We start from the raw sequence: 13383 nt of genomic DNA on the forward strand, positions 1-13383 counted from the left end.
ACAGAACAAAAGCTGGTCCTTCCCTTCCTTTTACTATTATTATATCTGCAATCCTTTACAAAATTACCAAATTAAGTTTAAGCTGAGTTTGGCCTTCCATTATTTTTTTCCTATGTACCCTAGCAGCCCCCTGAAATAGTTCCTGAGAAACCTGACCCTCCTTCCAAAGCTGATACATCCTCCTTTTAATTCAAAATTCTTCCAAAACCTCATTGCCCATCCAGGCTGGACATTTTCCTCGTCAACTCCTCTTTGGGCACACAGGGACAGTCTGTTCCTGTGCCCTCAAATCTCTGTTTTGAAGCATGCCCACTCTTCCTGAACTCCTTTGTTTCTAAGGGCTGCTTCCCAAGGAACTCTGAATAAGTCTCCTAAACAGGCCAAAGTCTGCCCTCCTGAAGGCCAGTGTAAAAGTCTTGTTGACGTTCCTCCCGATATCCCCAAATATAGAGAACACTGTAATTTCATCATCACGTGCCCCAGGAGGCCTCCAAGCAGCACATCTCCCACCAGCCCATCCCTATTCATAAACAACAGATCTAGCAAAGTCCCTCTCCGGGAAAGCTCACTCACCAGCTGTGACTCGTAAGCCCTGGCAGCACGCCCGGAATGCCTTGGATCTCGACTAGGCAAGCAGGATGTTTTCTTTTTTCCGACTGCTCCTGGCTCTATGACAACGCGATTGTGGGGAGTGAGGCGCCGGGGCAGGGACTGCGGGGCACAATGGTGAGCAGCCCGGGGCTGCTGCTTTTTGCCCCGCGGCAGGGGCGGGCTCCGAGCCGCAGCTGCCCCGGGCCAGCAGCAGCCGGCAGCTCGCAGGCCGGGTGAGGGGGCGCCATGAGGCGGCCGGGCCGGCGGGGAGAGGGACCGAGCGGTTCTGGTGGCACCGGGCACCTGGCCCAGCCCAGGTCACTCCGAGAATCCCTGCCGTAATTCACTATTGAGAGCCCCAGAAGCAGCTTCCTCGGGGCTGCTGTTCTCGACCAGCGCCAACAACATGGGGCCCTTTTCCTAGCAAGGTTTTTGCAGGACAGGAATGACCTGAGTGCTCCCCTCGCGCGGCTTCTGCTTCTGAAAATGTCCCTGCCTCTGGCTTTCAATATGGCTCCGGATTCACTTTGGTACAAGAAACCGAAACCACAGTTGGGTGATTTCCACGACGCGCCTGCCCTTCCCCCTCCCGCCCGCTGCTCCCGATGAAGTGTGGCGCCCGGTGATTGGTCAAAAGGACCAAAAGCGCTGCCACACCGCCCTCTCGCCGGCTCGAGTGCTCAGAGAGCTGAGGCAGTGGCGATGCGGCGAGGGAGCTCCGAGGCAGCTGAAGCCCATGTAAGACTCGCTGTCGGTTGTGCACCGCCTCGGGGCCTATTGCGGGCGGAGGGGGCCGCGGTTAGGGCCGGGGGGGCTCTGGCGAGTTCTTTGTGCCGGCTTCCTCTGTGTCCTCCAGGCACTGCGGCAGCGCTGGCTCATCCCGGCTGCTCTCGCTGGGACGGAGGCGGCTGCTCCGTGCCCGGGACAGTTCCCGCCCGTGCGGCACCGGACTCGGGGCCGCTGCTTGGACGAGAGGTGTTCGGGGCTGGCACAGGCTGAAGTTGAACGTGCCTCAGAGCCCAGAGCGCTGCAGGCGCCGAGTGCGGGCACAAAGCGCCGCATCCTGCCTGCTCCGGGGCCGAGGCTGCTCGGCGCTGCCCTCGGTACCGGGACCCGCTCCGTGTCCACAGGCAGGGAGCCGCAGCGGCCGTGCCGGCGCTCGGTGTGCCCGGGCTCCAAGGCGCCGGGGCAGGGAATGCGGGGCACAATGGTGAGCAGCCCGGGGCTGCTGCTTCTTGCCCCTCGGCAGGGGCGGGCTCCGAGCCGCAGCTGCCCCGGGCCAGCAGCAGCCGGCAGCTCGCAGGCCGGGTGAGGGGGAGCCATGAGGCGGCCGGGCTGGGGGGGAAGAGGAGAGGCACAGAGCGGTTTTGGTGGCACCGGGCACCGACCCTGGCCCAGCGCAGCCCAAGACTCCCTGCTACCATTCCCTGCACCATTACCCGCCTCCACCGCGGCTCCGGCTCCGCGGACAGGCGTCTCCAGGAGTTCAGAATGGGCAAAATGGGAGCGAGGGAGAGGAGGCAGCTGGTGCCAGTGGGTGAAATGGCTTTGCTGCCCGCTGGCAGGGAGAGGAGGAGGAGGGAGAAAATAGTGCCAAGTAAAGGGGAGAGAAAGAGGGACAAGGCTGGAGCGGTGGCAGGCGGCTGGGATTGCCATGGGTCAGGCAAGCATTTTGCTTTCCAGCTCTGTTGGAGGAAAGAAAAGAACTGCGAAGTCCGTTTACGAAAAGAGGAGAGAAATAGCAGGTGGTGGAAATCGATGACAATTGGGATTCATTTGATCTGCTTGAACCAGAAAGGCTCCGCTGGGAGCGAGTGGGGGCTGCCGTCCCAAAAAAACCGCGCTAAGGAAAAGGAAATGGAGGAGAATGTTTATTAGAATGTGGGCGGTATGTGAGGGCGCTGGCCTCCCCCACTGCCGCTGCACACGGCCCTTCCCTTCCACTGCCGCTGCACACGGCCCTTCCAGTCTCCGCTCCCGCCCCTCCCGTCGCTGCCTCCCCACGCGCTGGCGCTGGAATCGGCCGCAGCCCCTCCCACGCCGCCCTGGGCTCTGAGTTTTGGCGGAATGGGCGGGCAGGATTGTTCGTTTAGTTCCGGAGCTGCGGCGGGGCCTGGCGAGGCGATGGCGGAGCTCAGGGGCGGCTCCAGCCCAGGTGGGACCCGCGGTCGGTGCTGCCCCAGCTCGGGGCTCGTTGCGGGCGGAGGGGCCGCGCTGAGGGCCGAGAGGTTCTGGCGAGTTCCTGGTGGCGGCTTCCCCCGTTTTCACAGACAGGGAGCCACAGCGGCCGTGCTGGCTGTGTTGGAATTTAGGCCCAGCCTTTTCTTGCCTCCTAAATTTTCCTCCCTTCTTTTCTCTTTTCCAATCTGAAGAGGCCTCAGCTTCCTCCCTGTTTCCTTTCTCTCTCACCTTCCAGGTCCTATTCCCCAGAACTTGTTCTTTCCATATAAAACCCTTGAAAACCCATTCCCCACTTAAAGCTTTGTTGGGTCCTTGTTTTTCTCCCTTCTGGCTGCTGTGGGTGAAGGTCTGGCTTTGAGGAGCACACCCGGCTCCCTCTGCTCCAGAAAGCAGCCTTGCACTTATCCCAATCTCCTGTGCTGAGGGCTTCCTCAGGCTCCTGCTGAAATGAGAAATATCCAGGAACCTTTTCCTTTCCTGAGATTAGAATGGTTTCTGCAATTCCTTCAGATATGAGCATGATGGTTAAAACTCCACTGTGCAAATGAAGGTTTTCCCCTCCGTGCTTCGTCCTCTCCCTTAATTTGTCATCTCAGCAACTGCTAAGGAAACCTTTCTCATCTTGTCAATTGGCAATGCAACTGCTCTTTAATTCACTTTTTAAATAGGTTTTAAAGTCAGGCTCTGTCCATGCTGTTGATTTGAATTTTGGATGAAGTTGTTGGTGCTCAGCAAGCTCTGTGCTGCTTTAAAGCCTTTCTCCAAGGCTCAAAGAATGACCCTGGCAGGGAGTGCAGGAGCGCTGTGCGCTCCTGGTTTAGAAATGGAGTGCATCAAAGCAGGTTCCTTGAAAAGCCATCTCGAGTCAGTGAAACCAAGGCACTGGAACTCCTTTGGGAAATGGTCCATTTAGGACAGAGCCACAGTGGGAGAAGCTGTTTGTCTGATGGTCAGTTCATGCTCTGGTCAGTGCAGGGCCAGCCCCTCAAGAAATGCATGAGCCAAACGCAGCAAGGAGAGGGAAAGACCCGAGCTGAGCTGAGAGAGCCGGAGAGATGAAATGCCACAGATGTGCCTGGAGCATGGCCCTCCCCAGCAGCTTTTCTTACAGTTCAGTGTTCAAAAGGCTGAAAGCTGATGCTCAGGACTTGGGATCTGGCTTGGAACTGCAGAGGGGATGAGCTCCCTTACAGGAACTCAGGCAGGGCAGTGCCACAAGCCTGCAGCCAGATTGCTTCTCCTTCAGCTTTAATTCCATGGGGCTTTTCTGTTTGGTTGGTTTTTTAGGTGGTTTTTTGTGGTTTTTTTTTTTTTTTTTTTTTGGGTTTTTTTTTTTTTTTTTTTTTTTGGTTTTTTGTTTGTTTTTCTTTTTTCTATGAAATTCTTCTTAGAGATGCTACAATTGAAAGAAGAGAACAGAAATAGGCTGGAGCACCACTGGCACAGTAATTGATATTTTACTGTTCCTCTTTTCCCTTTAAAAATATATGTAAGATAACATGAACTTTTAAACTCCGTGGTTTGGGAGAATACTCTTTTTTTCCCTCTCTTTGGAGGAGATATGCAAGTCCTACGACCCTGGGCCAATGCTCCCTGCATTTTATTTATGTTTTTATAATTAAACAAGGGGCTGATAAGATTGACAAGGAAGATAAGACTCAGGAGCTCGCTGGGCAGCAGCCTCCAAACTCTTTGCAAAGAGCAGTAGGGTGTGAAGGCTGCTTTCCAGTGTGAGATTAATCCATAATAACATGCTCAGTGACATCAAAGGCACTGCTTAGAAGCCACTTGTTATTTCCCGAGGTGCAGGAGCTGGAGGGTTTGACAGAGCCTGGGCAGAATGATGAAGAATATTCCTGTCAGATTTCTGCTTCTCTCCTTGTGCCAGCAAGGGAAACCCATCCTCGTTAAGGGTTTGTTCCTGTGTGACACTGTGGAGTTTTCCCAGCCGGGTTTTCTCTCCTGACAGCTCAAGTCTGGCCTCTTCAAGAGCAGAGCTCGCTGTGCCCCCAGGGCTTTGCTGCTGGGAGCAGTGGGAGAGATCCTGGGAACACTGGGAGGGAACTGGGAGCACAGGGAATGCCAGAGGGAACTGGGAGGGAGAGTGGGAGCAGTGGGAGTGAGCGGGAAGGAGCCCTGGGAGGGAAATCAGGAGCCCTGGGCAGGAACAGTGCTCCCAGTTCCTGCCCAGTGCTCTCCCCATCCCTGCTGGGGCTTGCCAGGAAGAGGGGGGATACTGGCAGGGAACTGGGAGGGAGCTCCTCAGCACTCTGCAAGGGCAGCAGCCCCAGGGGGGACCAGTGAGGAGGGGGAAGTGCCCCCAGTCCCTCCCCAGAGCCCCCAGAATGGGGCATTACAAGGAGAAAAGGGATTGAAATGGAGGGGGGAAAGCTTTTCTGTGATTGTGTTTGACCTGGGGGGATCCCCATTCACCTGTGATTTGCAGGGTCTCAACTGAAGGAAAACTCACCTTTTTCATCTTTTTGGCTGCCTCCCTTGGTGGCGCCTCCATTTCCCATGATTTTCATGCTTAAATGGAAGGAGGAACCCTTTATGGCGCTGTTTGAGGTGAGGGAAAGAGCCCCATTTCCATCATCTTCAGGTTCAAACTGAGCCAACACGGCTGCCCCTGGTCTGAAAGGGCTTCCCTGGAGAGGAACCTCTTGGTGTGCCACTGTAAGAGTTCCATCAAGGGGCACCTCCATTTGAAGGGACCTTCACAGGTGAAAAAGATGTGCAAAAGCCCCCAGAATGGTCTTGGTTGAGGGAAATTGAAGAAGGAAACTGCATTTCCCCTCGTTTTAGGAGGCTAAATTGAGGCAAAGGCCCTTCTGTGAGAATAACTGGGGCTGTGTGTGATTGGCACAGAGCAGGAGCAGCCTTGCCCTCAGCAGGTCACAGCCCTGGCCCACGAGGATGGGTCACAAAAGGGTCAGGAAAGGCCACAGGACCTCAGCTCAGATGAGGCTTTTGACAGAGCCCAGAGATCTCCTCCTGGAACTCTGGAAACACAGGAAAATCAGGAGACAGCCCTGGCTGAAGGCACAGCAACCCTGCTGGAACAAGAGAAGGGACTAAAGGCTGAGCAGGCAGCGCAGGGAACGGCTGCAGACAGCCTGTTCAAAGAGAGGCATCTGCAGCTGGAGAGCAAAACAGAGAGATCCCAAAGTGACACCATGTCTTGTGCATAGTCACACAAAGATATCTCAAAGTTCATGAAAAGCCAGCTATGAGTAAGGTAATGGTGTCTTATGAAGAATGCCTGTTATCAAAATGAGTGAATTGACATGATGGAACCGATCCATCAGCAGTGACTGTCTCAGGAATTGGAGCCAATATTCTTCCAGCATTGCTGTACCCACAACAATGGAACACTGAACAGCTTCCAGTGGCTAACAGCCATCATGTAGAACAACCAGCCTCTCTCCTGTGCTATCTGTGGAAGATAGAACAGAAGAGATCACAGTGAATGATCCTGTCAGGCAGTGCAGCACTGACACCTGTGCAAGCTGTGAGAGGATCACGGGCCCAACAAGCTGTAGCTTCTCCTATCCAAAAGCAGCTGCTTATCAGTGTTTCATCACAGCTGTTTCAGTGGGATCTGTCTTATCTCTAGAAGAAAAGAACTACATCTTGCAATGTAAAGAAACATATTTAAACAAAATTAACTTAGGACTTGAAATTAATTGCAGTGGAATTCAGTGTCACCTCAGTGGCATTAGAGGTACACTTAAAGGAACTTAAAGTTAACCTCTTTAATACCGAATGAAAACTGATCCTAATGAAATTGGAATAGAACATAAAATGGCTTCAAGTGGAAACATAAACTCGACCTTGTCCAAACTCAGCAATACTGAAACCTGACAGAAATCCACCTTGACATAAATGACTGTCAACAAAAGTAACTCAATAGAGCAATAAAGCATAACCTAACATTACTCAGATTTCACTTTGCTTAATCTTACCAAGACTAAAATCATATTCAAATAAATCAGAACTGAACTAATAATCAATATCCTTAAAAGGTCCTGGGTACTACAAAATGTACCTTATTCTGCTGCTATTAATACCAAAAGGCACTGAAAATGTGAACCAAGCATGGCTGAAATAACTGCCTGATGGATTTACTGGAGGGATTAGAAAAGTGTGACAAATATGGTGACCCTGTGTAATTTAACATTGAGGAAAACTCATGGCAGCCACAAATTTTATGGAACCATAAATTTACTCAGACCTTTTAAAGTGCAATTGTTCCGAAAGACACAATAATGTAGAATTTGGCAAAGTGTCCAACAAACCGGGAGCTTCTTGAGATTGTATTTAGTGTAATAGCATATGGTAAATGTTATCAGCATTTCTGTTAAAGAAATTCGATTGTGTTGTGCTGCACATGATAATAATAATGAAGCACTGCATTTACAGCTTTGACTCTCTCCGGTAACAATTCTCAGTGAAATCAGAGTTAGTGAAAAACACAAGGTTAACTTTACAAAGGCATTTCAGCCCATGTTTACGGCATTCTAGGACACGGTGCGTGAGGCTTCAGTAACCAGGGTCAGTCAGAGGCCTTGGGGCAAATGCCGGGGGTTCGCCCCGCCGCAGGGTTGGGGAGCCACGGCGGGGGAGTGAGTTCTGCCGGGGCCAGCCGGAGCCGCCGGGCAAAGCCGAGCCCCAGGAGCGGGAAAAGCCCCGGCGGCAGCGAGGGAAAAGCCGAGCTGGGACCCGCTCGGGGCTCCGGGTGAGGCGAGTGCCGGGGGGGGGGCCAAAATGGCCGCGGGCATCGCCCCGACCCGCTCGCCCTTCGGGGGCGGTGCTTCCGCTCCGCCGTGGCTGCGCTCCCGGCCGCTGATTGGTCAGGTGGGCGGAGAGCTCCGCCGCGGCGGCCGCTTCCGCTCCAATCAGTGCCATTGCGTGAGACCGCTCCGCACGTCAGCGCCCGCGGCGCCTTGGTCAAGAGGGGACGGGAGCGGCGGCGAGCGGCGCGTTCGTGTCATGCCGGAGCCCGGAGAGGCGGCGGTGGCGGAGCTCAGAGGCGGCTCCAGCCCAGGTGTGACCCGCGCTCGATCGTGCCTCGCCCCCGGCGGAGGAGGCTGCGGTGCGGGGGGGGGGGGGACGGGGGGGGGGGGGGAGAGGGGTGGTGTGTGTGTGTGGGCGGGAGGTTTGGTGAATTCCTTGTGCTGGGGTCCCCCCTCGACAGGTGAGGAAAATGGAATTCACTCCTTAGTGTTTTTGAAAAGTCACTAATAATAATGGTTGTAATAGTAATAGGATAAAAAGGGATAATATTTCCAGCGCTGGGTGCTCCCGGTCAACAGTGAAAGAACCCACCGGGGTGTACTGATAATGTTCTGTTTATACTGTGGCATCGCTGAGGTGCATGCATATTCATGTATTTAAAACAATATCCGAACATTTTTTTGAGCTTTCTTGTGTTTAGGGAACTCCTTTGTCTGACTTCTTCACACTCTTATCTGCATGACTTCCTGGGTGTCAGGTCAATGTATTTTATTTATTCTTGTGTCTGCATCCTGCGGTTTCACATCCTGTGATAAGATTTTAGTATTTTCTCCTTAATTTTAACGTGGTAGTCTCTAATTGTCCTCCATTGCTCTGGTTTTGGTCACAGTTATTTTATCTCTTGGACAGGTTGGTCAGTGGATGGCCTTACACTGTTTTTAGTTACATAAAAGCGTTTTTCACATCTGATGTTTGCTAAGGTCTAAAATACAGTACATTCACCACACTATTATTTTCATAAGTGATACATAGATATTCATTACACGACTATGTCTATGAGTAATACAGTGCATACTTAAACGTATAGATTATAATACACTGGCATCCAGACAGAAAGAGTTAGAATTGATACTATACCTAAATCATTATAATCACCAACAACATGCAGAGGCTCATACATAAATGTGAAAGCCAAAACTCCCAGGTCATTTTTCCCACAGGCAGGGAGCCGCAGCGGCCGTGCCGACGCTCGGTGTGCCCGGGCTCCAAGGCGCCGGGGCAGGGAATGCGGAGCACAATGGTGAGCAGCCCGGGGCTGCTGCTTCTTGCCCCTCGGCAGGGCCGGGCTCCGAGCCGCAGCTGCCCCGGGCCAGCAGCAGCCGGCAGCTCGCAGGCGCTGTCAGCGCCCGGCCCGGCACGGAGCTGGGCTGCAGCGGCTGCAGAGCCACAGGGGCCGGGGCTGCGGGCACCGAGAGCTCCCGGAGGCTGCGCTTGTCTCCGCAGCTGCTGCCGCACCTCTGGGCAGCGGGGACAGCGCAGCCACAGCTGCCACCGCCCTCCTGAGCCCCCAGGGCCGGCACCAGCAGTGACCTCTCCCCGTGTCCCTTTCAGGGTGCCATCAGCGCGGCTGCGAAGCTGTTCCCGAGGCCGAGCTCCCAAAGGATCTGCCAGCAGCACTCCTGAAGTCCCCGGAGCAAGGTGCTGTTTGTTCCAGGCAGAGAGATGCCGGCTGTGAGCAGGACGGGAATGAACTCCGCTCCATTCGTGGAGTTGCGAATGAGCCCCAGCATCCCCAGCAGGGACCAGCAGCCGCGGTTCCACACCTGCCTGGGGCCCAAGAAGCCACCTGGCATAAGCAGGGGGATGCCACTTGTGAGTGTGCAGTGAGTGCAGATGTGGAGAATGGATTCTGCACCAGTGATGGGAGTGTGAGAGAGCCCCTGGCTCCCCAGGGCATATCAGGAACCAAGAATGAACACAAAAGGAACCGCAGAAGATTCCTGGGTGAGTGCAGGGCCACCCCTGTGGCCTCTAGGGTGGGGACAGTGTCCCCTCCCAAGGGCAGGGCTGGCAGGTGTGTGGCTGTTTCCCGATGTCTGGCAGAGGCCTGGTGCTCTGCTGGGCCCCATCAGTGGCTGGAAGCAAGAGCCCCAGCTGCCCCCAAGGCTGTGCAGTTCTCCTGCTGCAGCCTGTGGCCACTGCTGTGTCCCTGCCTGTGGCCAGGCTCTTGGCTCTCTGGCTGCCAGCTGAGTGAGGCCCACACTGGCTCAGGGCTCCCTGCTCTGCTCCCTGGCCATGGGCTGAGCAGATTGCAGGCCCGGCTCTGCTTCTGGCAGCCAGCAGCTCTTTCCTGCTCCAGGTGAATGGATCAGGGGCCATCCCGTGGGCACGGCGGTGCTGATTCTGCTGCTCCTGGTGCTGGTGCTGGCTTTGGGGGTGGCCTTGGCTGTGCTGGCAGGTAAGGGAGGGGCAGCAGGCTGGGCCCAGCCCCTCGGGGCAGAGCGGGCTCCCTGCTCCCTGCACAGGGCAATCCTCAGACCTTCTCCTCTTCCCCCTACAGCACCACAGGTTCCAGTCACACCTGCGACTCCTCTGTCACTTCTGGGCTGTCCCCATGGCTGGGTTGGGTACAATGGGGTCTGCTACTACTTCTCACAGGATCACGGCACCTGGGAGCAGGGTCAGGAACGGTGCTCCGAGCTCGGGGCCTCCCTGGCCATTGCCAAGGATGAGGAGGCCATGGTGAGTGAGGGGCTGCGGGCGGTGTGGGGTGGCTGAGGGCAGCCTGGGGGTGCTCCTGGGCCGGGCTCGGTGCTCGTAGGGCCGGGGCTGCAGCCCTGGGCCGGGGCCTTGCAGGGAAGGAGCCCCGGCGTGCGGGGGGAGCCCCAGGCCCGTGTCCCCCCTGAGGGGCTGGGGCAGCTCCCACTCCTCTCTCCTGGGCAGGATTTGCTCTTCCGCCTCCGTGGGAACGTTGATTTCTGGCTCGGGCTGCGCAGACGGGGCGAGCGCCTGCACTGGGGGGACGGCAGCAGCTACAGCTCCCGGTGAGTGCCGGGGAGCCGGGCAGGGCCTGGGGGCACAGGGGCACAAGGGCTGCCCCTGGCAGCCAGCGCTGCCTCTGCTCCTCCCTGCAGGGTTCCTGTCCTCGGCAATTCCCAGTGTGTGTACCTGGCCGACGGGAAAAGGTTCAGGAGTGAGATGTGCTCAAGTAAGCGGCCGTATCTCTGCAGCAAAGCCCCAGCTCCCCTGTAACAGGGGCTGCAGAAAGGACCTTCTCCACACTGGGCAGTGCCAGCTTCACCTCTGAGCCCAGCACAGCGCTGTCCTTCCTCAGCTGCACCCTGTGCCTTGCCTTTCCTCTCAGGGTCACCTCAGTGCCTCTTCATGCCCAGTGCCAACGCTGGGCTGGGGCTGCAAAGGAAAAGTCTCTGCAATCCATCCTGCCACCGCTGCTGCCTGCAGTGACTGCATTGCCCTCATGACACAACAAGCTCCAATGGGAAGTCCAGATGTCTCTGGGATCTTGGAAATTCTCACAAAGTGGCTTGAAGATGATACTTGTGGACTGTCCTTGGCAGAGTTAGAACAGCTGACACGTCCTGAGGAGGAATCGCACTTTGGGCATCTGGCACCTGACTGTGGAGAAGAGTCTGTCAGCTGCTGGTGCTCTCTCTCTCTCTCTCGCTCTCTCTCTCTCAGCTTTGGAGGAGGACGGTCAGAGCTGCTGCTTGGGGAAGGGAATTCCCTGTCAATGCCATAATCCAGCCCAGAGCAGCTTCTCCTGCTGTGGGGTTGTGGGGTGAGCCTGTGCTTGTGGGAGCAGCCCCTGCAGGGGCACCTCACTGTCACCCCTCGATCCGGAGGGCCCTGTCCCCCCTGCTCAGGTGCCCGGGACCCTGAGCTCGCCTCTCCCTGCCCTGCTCAGACCCGGCTGCCGCTGCCCCTTGGGTGCTGCTCTGAGCTTTCGCTGCTCCAGAGCTGCGAGGGATGGATTTGGAAAGAATTTCTAAACTTTGATACAAAGCTCACACAGACTTGTACATCTGTATGCAAATATTGAGATCAGGTGTGTTGACTTAGGAAAGCTATGGAATAGAGATGATATTGTTGAGAGAGATTGGGATAGAAATATGTTTTAGTAAGTTTTAAAATATGGCTTTATAAAGAGTAGATATTTTAGAGAATTAGAACTATGAAAGATGCATTCTAATAGGACTATGTGAGGTACAAATAGAGGTGATTGGTGTTAGAAGTAACACTATTGTGTGTAAAAGCTAATAGCTGGACAAACATTTGTAAGGTATAGGAATTAGGAAACAAATTAGCTTTTAATAGAATAACGTTGAGTTTTATATGTTTATGCTTAATTCTTTATTGAGACTGATAATTAAATAAAATCTTTTATAACACTTCTCAGTTACCCCATCTTTATAGAAACTAAAAAAACAACAAAACAGTAGTTTCCTTATAAAAGACCCAATAATGTAACTATCTTTCAAGCAGTTGAAAATCCTCAAAATAATTTCTGTTCAGTGCTACTACAAAGAAACAAGACCCTAAAGAATTAATTCTTCTACAAAACGAAAAAAACAAAAAACAAACCCAAACAGTCAAGACTTTTATCTACCTGCATCATGAGCTCAACTCGAACAGAAGCCAATCTTGTCTCCTATTACACAACATCAAGCAAGCTTTAAAAAACATAATCCAGCACAAAATATCCAAGCAACCCCAAGGTATTTATAAAAGCCTTAAAACTCCTTAAAGATCTAATTCTTATAATATTTCAAAGCCAAACCTAAAAATTTGCGTTCAAAAGTTCAATCTTAATTCCAAAAGTAGTTTCCAACTATAAATAACACTTCTGTGTTCACCCTCCGTCTGGGACCCAGTTAAACTCAAACTGTACAATACTTTTACCATAAACCAAAACCATTCAAGTACACATGCATTCCCTCCATACAAATGAGGTAATAATTAAGTTATTTAAACAAATTGCGAATCTTTCCAGTTGCCCATTGCCGTGTGCCAAGCCCGCCGCGTCCCCAGCCGTGTCTCCGAGCCCTCCCTCCCTCCAGCCGCGCCCAGGGGCCCCGCAAGCCCGAGCGGAGCCGCGGTGCCCCCGGCGCTGCCCCGCAGCCCCGCCGCTCTCCCGGCTGCAGCCCCCGCTGCCATCCCCAGCCCGCCCGGGATCCTCCAGCCCTGCCCGGCCGGGAGCGAGGGCAGCTCTGCCGAGCAAAAGGAGCGAGGCTGCTCTGCCAGCGCTGCAAAACCCGAGCTCTGACTGCCGCCAAAGAGAGGAACGAGAGAAAAACCCGGGATTTGACAACTCCTCCACAGGGAAATGAAGCGGGGCACGGACCCTGGTTCAGAGGAAGAGTTTAACCCGTTCCATCCCAGCCCCGTGAACACACAACGGGAGCTGACTAATTGAATCACAGAATCACAGAATTTCTAGGTTGGAAGAGACCTTTAAGATCATCGAGTCCAACCGATGTTCTGACACCTCAACTAGATCATGGCACCAAGTGCCACATCCAGTCTTTTTCTAAACACATCAAGGGATGGTGACTCCACCACCTCCCTGGGTAGATGATTCCAGTATTTGACCACTCTTTCTGTGAAAAACTTCCTCCTTAATTCTCGCCCGTATCTCCCTTGGTGCAGCTTGAGACTGTGTCCTCTTGTTCTGTCTGTTGCTGCCCAGAGAAAGAGACCGACCCCCAGCTCACCAGAGTCACCCTTCAGGAAGCTGAAGAGAATGATAAGGTCACCTCTGAGTCTCCTTTTCTCCAGGCTGAACAACCCCAGCTCCCTCAGTCGTTCTTCATACGGCTTGTATTCCAAGCCCCTCAGCAGCCTCGTTGCTCTCCT

General features: G+C 54.1%; 1 protein-coding gene across 2 annotated transcripts; it reads left to right on the forward strand.

Annotated features, from left to right (window-relative positions):
• The first annotated feature begins 329 nt into the window (after positions 1-329).
• LOC129122891 (uncharacterized) lies at positions 330-11918 on the forward strand. Of its 2 annotated transcripts, XM_077183478.1 has the most exons (7): positions 463-1329; positions 2275-2746; positions 9121-9513; positions 9869-9967; positions 10070-10251; positions 10453-10553; positions 10644-11918. In XM_077183478.1, the coding sequence occupies exons 2-7, from the start codon at positions 2659-2661 to the stop codon at positions 10759-10761; spliced, it is 981 nt and encodes a 326-aa protein (XP_077039593.1). In that variant the 5' UTR covers positions 463-1329; positions 2275-2658; the 3' UTR covers positions 10762-11918. The 2 variants fall into 2 exon arrangements, 1 of the variants encoding a protein (XP_077039593.1); XR_013183512.1 differs by lacking the exons at positions 2275-2746; positions 9869-9967; positions 10070-10251; positions 10453-10553; positions 10644-11918 and having other exon boundaries at positions 330-1329; positions 9121-9259.
• Positions 11919-13383: the final 1465 nt, after the last annotated feature.

This window comes from Agelaius phoeniceus, chromosome 9, assembly GCF_051311805.1.
Source record: "Agelaius phoeniceus isolate bAgePho1 chromosome 9, bAgePho1.hap1, whole genome shotgun sequence".
NCBI lineage: Eukaryota > Metazoa > Chordata > Aves > Passeriformes > Icteridae > Agelaius > Agelaius phoeniceus.

Coding starts and splice junctions, on each gene's coding strand:
- LOC129122891 (XM_077183478.1), top strand. CDS start 2,659: ATGGGCGGGCAGGATTGTTCGTTTAGTTCCGGAGCTGCGGCGGGGCCT. Junction 9,514..9,868: donor GAACCGCAGAAGATTCCTGG/GTGAGTGCAGGG, acceptor TTCCTGCTCCAG/GTGAATGGATCAGGGGCCAT. Junction 10,554..10,643: donor GGCAGCAGCTACAGCTCCCG/GTGAGTGCCGGG, acceptor TCCTCCCTGCAG/GGTTCCTGTCCTCGGCAATT.